Genomic DNA, 7632 nt, shown 5'->3' with positions numbered 1-7632 from the left:
TTATTATTATTAGAGCTGGAGCCCCCTGCTGGGGAGGAGGACCAGGTTATTGTTATTATTATTATTATTATTATTATTATTATTATTATTATTAGAGCTGGAGCCCCCTGCTGGGGAGGAGGACCAGGTTATTGTTATTATTATTATTATTATTATTATTATTATTATTATTAGAGCTGGAGCCCCCTGCTGGGGAGGAGGACCAGGTTGTTATTATTATTATTATTATTATTAGCTGGAGCCCCCTGCTGGGGAGGAGGACCAGGTTGTTATTATTATTATTATTATTATTATTATTATTATTATTATTATTATTATTATTATTAGAGCTGGAGCCCCCTGCTGGGGAGGAGGACCAGGTTGTTATTATTATTATTATTATTATTATTATTATTATTATTATTATTATTAGAGCTGGAGCCCCCTGCTGGGGAGGAGGACCAGGTTATTATTATTATTATTATTATTATTATTATTATTATTATTATTATTATTATTAGAGCTGGAGCCCCCTGCTGGGGAGGAGGACCAGGTTATTGTTATTATTATTATTATTATTATTATTATTATTATTAGAGCTGGAGCCCCCTGCTGGGGAGGAGGACCAGGTTATTGTTATTATTATTATTATTATTATTATTATTATTATTATTAGAGCTGGAGCCCCCTGCTGGGGAGGAGGACCAGGTTGTTATTATTATTATTATTATTATTAGCTGGAGCCCCCTGCTGGGGAGGAGGACCAGGTTGTTATTATTATTATTATTATTATTATTATTATTATTATTATTATTATTATTATTAGAGCTGGAGCCCCCTGCTGGGGAGGAGGACCAGGTTATTATTATTATTATTATTATTATTATTATTATTATTATTATTATTATTATTATTAGAGCTGGAGCCCCCTGCTGGGGAGGAGGACCAGGTTATTGTTATTATTATTATTATTATTATTATTATTATTATTAGAGCTGGAGCCCCCTGCTGGGGAGGAGGACCAGGTTATTATTATTATTATTATTATTATTATTATTATTAGAGCTGGAGCCCCCTGCTGGGGAGGAGGACCAGGTTATTATTATTATTATTATTATTATTATTATTATTATTATTATTATTAGAGCTGGAGCCCCCTGCTGGGGAGGAGGACCAGGTTATTATTATTATTATTATTATTATTATTATTATTATTATTAGAGCTGGAGCCCCCTGCTGGGGAGGAGGACCAGGTTATTATTATTATTATTATTATTATTATTAAAGCTGGAGCCCCCTGCTGGGGAGGAGGACCAGGTTATTGTTATTATTATTATTATTATTATTATTATTATTATGATATATGGGTGAGGAGGTGTTTGATATTGGAGGGCGATCTTGTGGGAAGCCAGTGTAGGATCTGAAGAGAGTTTTCATCAGAGTTCTGAATGAACTGAAGTTTCTGGAGTTTGTTGTTACAGAAATCAAACCGAGAGTTTAGAACAGATGAAGACTTGAGGATTAATGTGACGAGATCAGGAGGTCAGCTGGTTGTCACGGAGATAAACAGAGAAACCTTGAGACTTGTTGACTGGAACCTTGAGACTTGTTGACTGGAACCTTCAGACTTGTTGACTGGAACCTTCAGACTTGTTGACTGGAACCTTGAGACTTGTTGACTGGAACCTTGAGACTTGTTGACTGGAACCTTGAGACTTGTTGACTGGAACCTTGAGACTTGTTGACTCGGCGCTGAGACCTTCAGTCTGTCAGTATAAAGAGACTCGGGGAGCCTGGATCTGGACTCTGGACCAGAAGATGAGGCGGGTCGAGTTGCTCGCTGTCAGGCTGAAGAAGATGATGGTGGTGATGATGATGATGATGATGATGGTGATGATGGTCTCTGCTGCTCCTCTTCCTCCTTCACTCAGCAGGTCAGATTAAACACGTTTCATATTTAATATATTTAATATTTCAGTTCTTAAAGCTGTTTTTTTCTGTGCAGACGAGTCGACGTGAACTCGACGATGACGCAAAACTCCAGCAGGTCAGATACACTTTATATTATTATTATTATTATTATTATTATTATTATTACTATTATTAATCACAGACTTTATTATAACAAAGGAAAATATCTCGTGTTTCCATCATTAAACACAATAATAAAACATATTATTTAATTTTAGTTTAATATTATTATATTTTATTATGATTTTATAGTCATAGAAAAAAATTATTAGACCACCTTGTTTTCTTTAATATCTTGTTCGTTTTAATGTCTGGTTCAACTAAAGGTTAATTTATAATGACAACAACAAAAATATCTGATAAGAGTTTAATTTAAGAGCTGATATCTAGACATTTAACATGGTTTTATTCATAATAACCTAAATCATTATCAATTGTGTCTTTTTATTGGTCATTTAACGATTATAATTAAATAAAACATGTTTAACTTTTCAATTTTTATTTTAAAACATGAAACAAAGATTCTGTTTCCTGATTGGTCGACAGGTTCGATACTCATCACCATGACAACGTCACAGAGGACAACCTCCCAAGGTCACAATAACACACAGACAGACAGACAGACACACACAGACACACACAGACACACACACACACACACACACACACACACACACACACACTGATGTATTATGTATTTTCCTCTTCAGACTTTTAAACATCTCGATGGACTTCTCCATGAGCAGGTAGCTTTAACTCACCTGTTTATATTAACGCACCTGTTTATATTAACTCACCTGTTTATATTGACTCACCTGTTTATATTGACTCACCTGTTTATATTAACTCACCTGTTTATATTAACTCACCTGTTTATATTGACTCACCTGTTTATATTAACTCACCTGTTTATATTGACTCACCTGTTTATATTAACTCACCTGTTTATATTGACTCACCTGTTTATATTGACTCACCTGTTTATATTGACTCACCTGTTGACTCACCTGTTGATTCACCTGTTTATATTAACTCAGCTGTTTATATTGACTCACCTGTTTATATTAACTCAGCTGTTTATATTGACTCACCTGTTTATATTGACTCACCTGTTTATATTAACTCACCTGTTTATATTGACTCACCTGTTTATATTAACTCACCTGTTTATATTGACTCACCTGTTTATATTAACTCACCTGTTTATATTGACTCACCTGTTTATATTAACTCACCTGTTTATATTGACTCACCTGTTTATATTAACTCACCTGTTTATATTGACTCACCTGTTTATATTGACTCACCTGTTGACTCACCTGTTGATTCACCTGTTTATATTAACCCACCTGTTTATATTGACTCACCTGTTTATATTGACTCGCCTGTTTATATTAACTCACCTGTTTATATTGACTCACCTGTTTATATTAACTCACCTGTTTATATTGACTCACCTGTTGACTCACCTGTTGATTCACCTGTTTATATTGACTCACCTGTTGACTCACCTGTTGATTCACCTGTTTATATTGACTCACCTGTTGACTCACCTGTTAATTCACCTGTTTATATTGACTCACCTGTTGACTCACCTGTAGAATAGTGTATTCTGAAGACTGTGTGCTCGCCACGTGTCTCACGGCGAACCTCGGCTCGTCGCTGCAGCGTGGCGGCGATCAGACGGCGGGGGGCGCTACCAGTGACCCGCTGGGCTTCGGCAGGAAGTGACATCATCATCATCATCATCACACTCACTGTAGCCGCTGAGGCTCATGGGTAGTGTAGTGTCCAGAGACAGACTCCATTAAAGAAATAAGAACACGGCAGTCTGAAGCTCTGTGATTGGATGTGTGTCAGAGTGAAATGCACCCTGGGAGTTGTAGTTCTCAGGCCAACAACTGTCAATCAACAGAAACAATGTGAAGCTGATTCACCAATAAAATGTCTTTCACTTTAAACTGAGATCTGATTCATTCAACATGAGGTCAGAGGTCAAAGGTCACACAGGCCTGAAGCTGAGAAACCAATAACGACAATAATAACAATGATAATTAAAGCTGTGAGAACACGACAGAACTACAACAACGACACCTCCAAACTGAGTTTACGACAAATGGGCGATGAGTTGTGAAAGGGGGTGTGGCTAGTGTAAATGGGCGGAGCAAACTAATTAAGCAGTCTCACTCAAGACTGTTGACTAGTTGTGAAAAGGGGGCGTGGTCAATCAAAAGGGGCGGTGTAATCGATGACCAGTTGAACAGGGACTCTCTGCTGAGTACACGTCTCTACGACAACAGTTCATTAGTTACGAAAAGGGGGCCTGGTCAATCAAAAGGGGCGGGACTTTATGAAATATTGTTATGTGGAGGTTTTCAGTGATCAACCTTCATAATGCCTGACTGAGCCTGATGATGATGATGATGATGATGATGATGATGATGATGATGATTATCCATCAATTTTCCTCCACTCATCCGGGTCCGAAAGGCCTCCTTCTTCAGCCTGAGGGCCTCCTTCTTCAGCCCGACGGCCTCCTTCTTCAGCCCGACGGCCTTCTTCTTCAGCCCGAGGGCCTCCTTCTTCAGCCCGACGGCCTCCTTCTTCAGCCTGAGGGCCTCCTTCTTCAGCCCGACGGCCTCCTTCTTCAGCCCGACGGCCTTCTTCTTCAGCCCGAGGGCCTCCTTCTTCAGCCCGACGGCCTCCTTCTTCAGCCCGAGGGCCTCCTTCTTCAGCCCGAGGGCCTCCTTCTTCAGCCCGACGGCCTCCGTCTTCAGCCTGAGGGCCTCCTTCTTCAGCCTGAGGGCCTCCTTCTTCAGCTGGACGGCCTCCTTCTTCAGCCCGACGGCCTCCTTCTTCAGCCTGATGGCCTCCTTCTTCAGCTTGATGGCCTCCTTCTTCAGCTTGATGGCCTCCTTCTTCAGCCCGAGGGCCTCCTTCTTCAGCCCGAGGGCCTCCTTCTTCAGCCCGAGGGCCTCCTTCTTCAGCCTGAGGGCCTCCTTCTTCAGCCGGACGGCCTCCTTCTTCAGCCTGAGGGCCTCCTTCTTCAGCCCGATGGCGTCCTTCTTCAGCTTGATGGCCTCCTTCTTCAGCCCGACGGCCTCCTTCTTCAGCCCAACGGCCTCCCTCACCGCTGGTGTCCACCAGCAGGTTCTTGGGTTGCCGCCACAACACCGACGGCCTTCAGGCCATAGCTCCTACCAGCCGCATCAACAATTGAGGCTTTGAACATGGTGAACATGTTGAACATGTTCACCATGTTCAACATGTTCTTCACTTCACTTTACCATTGTGCCTCTGTGGATCGAGTCAAATGCCTTTTTGAAGTCGATGAAGCAGAGAACAGCAGTCAGGTTGACCCTCCTCACCTCTTCAATCACTCTCCTTAGTGCCAGGATCTGTGCCACAGTAGTTCTCCCCTCTCTGAAGCCATTTTGATTATCCGATTCAGGATCATACGGTTGTAGACCTTTGCGGTGATGCAAGTCAGGCTGATGCCTCGGTAGTTGTCTGGCTTCGAGAGGTCCCCTGCTTTAGGCACTGGAATGATGTTAGACAGGGACCATATTTCAGGCTGTTTGATGTTCATTAGTGCCAGGTTGCAAAACTCCAGGATGAGGTCATCAAGGTCACAGTTCTTTAAGACCTCTGGGGGTATGCCACCCGGCCCAGCACTCTTGCCCTCCCTCACGGTGGATTTTGCCTTGGCAAGCTCACTGGCCGTGAAGGGACCATCTTCGATGTCCAGGTCCTGGAGGATTGTCGGCACATCCTCCTCAACTCCATCCGCTGCTGTTCCCAGGAGTCTCTGGAAGTGGCCAAACCAGGTAGTCACCCTCTCCTCAGGGCTGTGTCCCTCTACCTGTCCCTCTTTAGCTCTCTTCCGCCCAGTCATGTCATTGATGACCCTCCAGGCCTCCCCACACTGCTGCTCACCATGCGCTAGCTGCACCCTTCGCACACTCTCCATCAGTTCCTTTCCCATGATGGTATCATATGTACTGAAGAGAAACTGCTTGGCTTCATTCAGTACAATACGTCTCTCCACGGTTGGTTCGCACACAAAGCTGAGCCGTGCTTCCTCCACCCTGTTGCGTGCAGCAACAACCTCCGGATGTCTGGACCGCATGGATGTTCTGGCTCTGTCCAGCACTGGCACGAACAGCCTAGTTGCCTCCTCATTCGCAACAATGAATCTCATGTATTCACTGTTGGGCTCAGCTCCCATGTCCAGCTGATGAAAGCGCCTCCTGACCTCCTCCGTGTACCTGGCTTGCAGGCCAGGATCAGCTGTGAATGCCTTCCAGTTGCGCCGGATCTTGGGGCTTGCTTGGGGACCCTGAGGCTCAGTCGCACCCTCATGGAGACCACGCGGTGGTCAGATCCCACAGAGCTGAATGTGCTGTACGGTTCAGCATTCAAGATGGAGCTCCTCCACTTTTGCCTCACAAGTATGTAGTCCAGCTGACGTACAGTACCTGTGGCTCGGTCTCGGAAGGTCCATCGCTTGCCTGCTCTCTTCCTGTACATGGTGTTCGCTGCCAGGAGCTGGTGTTCCATGAGAAGAGCAGTAAGGTGCGTGCCATTACGATTGGTAGAGTCGTGGTAAGGGAAGGGTACGTCCTCTGGACCGAGCCTTGCATTGAAGTCACCCAGGATTGCCAGGAAGTTGTGCGCTGGGATGTCTCGGACCGATGTTGTGAGGTCCTCATAGAACTTCTCCACCTCCTCAGATGGTGCCACGTTGGTGGGTGAGTACACGACTATGACTGTTGTTACTGGGTTGCCAGAGAACTCTGCGATAAGGATCCTGTCGGTGTGATGGTAAACCCGACGGAGAGCCTTACGTGCCAGAGAACCCAGCATTAGCCCTACGCCCCCTGTTGCAGCCTGGGCCTCGTTTCGCCACACAGATGAAGTGATGAGCGTGCATCTCACCACTCTGTGGTACACGATCCGGTCTTCAGTGTGTACTCTTCTGTGTTCCTGGATTCCCCGGATCTCCACTCCCTGCTCCTGAGCACAGTGTGCTAGCTCCACCAGTCTAGCTTCTTCTCTCACTGTACATGCGTTGAAGGTTCCCATTACAAATGGTCGCCGACAACGCAAGAGTGCATTGGATGGGGTGCTGTGATCGGACAGGACCCTCCCTTGCGGGTTTAAGGTCCTGTCGTCATAATGTCCTCCCAGAGGAGGACCAGTACCACCATCTGTTGCGGTGTTCCAGCGGACTCCCGCCGCTGGAAGTATAGGATTTAGGATGACTTTGTTCTCCATGGTTGGCTTTACTATGCTGATTAAGGACCGTGGGGCGCAACTCCTCGCAGTCCTGGTTTTATTTCAGAGTGTCCTTCTCCTAGATGGGTTGCCTTCCATGGCTATGAGCCCCATCTGCCCATGCTATTTACCCATAGCTGGGACAGTGGTTGGCAAGGCGTCAGGGCGTGTCCACACACAGGTGGGCCTGCACACCTCACCTCTGGGGCCCACTGCTGCTCCGAGATCCCCTACATTTTAGTTTAGTGTCCGCAGGGACACGTATCCGTGTGTGGCCACGAGGAGGCACTGCAGGAGTCTTGGTGGTGGAGAGGCCCCTGTAGTCCAGTCCTGTCCCCCTGTAGTCCTTACCGTCCCCTTGTAGTCCAAACTGTCCCCCAGTAGTCCTAACTGTCCCCTGTAGTC

The 7632-nt window shown here is 45.0% G+C and overlaps 2 protein-coding genes across 2 annotated transcripts; one reads left to right on the top strand and one right to left on the bottom strand.

The window, feature by feature from the left end:
* Positions 1-1877: 1877 nt before the first annotated feature.
* On the top strand, positions 1878-3905 carry zgc:193726 (uncharacterized protein LOC561161 homolog). Its single transcript, XM_059326018.1, has 5 exons — positions 1878-1913; positions 1985-2026; positions 2497-2544; positions 2661-2696; positions 3552-3905. Exons 2-5 carry the CDS (start codon positions 2007-2009, stop codon positions 3679-3681), a joined length of 234 nt encoding a protein of 77 aa, XP_059182001.1. The 5' UTR covers positions 1878-1913; positions 1985-2006; the 3' UTR covers positions 3682-3905.
* Positions 3906-6147: 2242 nt separating this feature from the next.
* Positions 6148-7472, bottom strand: LOC131960451 (craniofacial development protein 2-like). Its single transcript, XM_059325678.1, has one exon. The coding sequence runs from the start codon at positions 7225-7227 to the stop codon at positions 6148-6150; it is 1080 nt and encodes a 359-aa protein (XP_059181661.1). The 5' UTR covers positions 7228-7472.
* Between the last annotated feature and the right edge of the window lie 160 nt (positions 7473-7632).

The sequence above is a fragment of the Centropristis striata genome, chromosome 22 (genome assembly GCF_030273125.1).
Source record: "Centropristis striata isolate RG_2023a ecotype Rhode Island chromosome 22, C.striata_1.0, whole genome shotgun sequence".
NCBI classification, from domain to species: domain Eukaryota; kingdom Metazoa; phylum Chordata; class Actinopteri; order Perciformes; family Serranidae; genus Centropristis; species Centropristis striata.
This window is presented reverse-complemented; position numbering and strand designations above follow the sequence as displayed.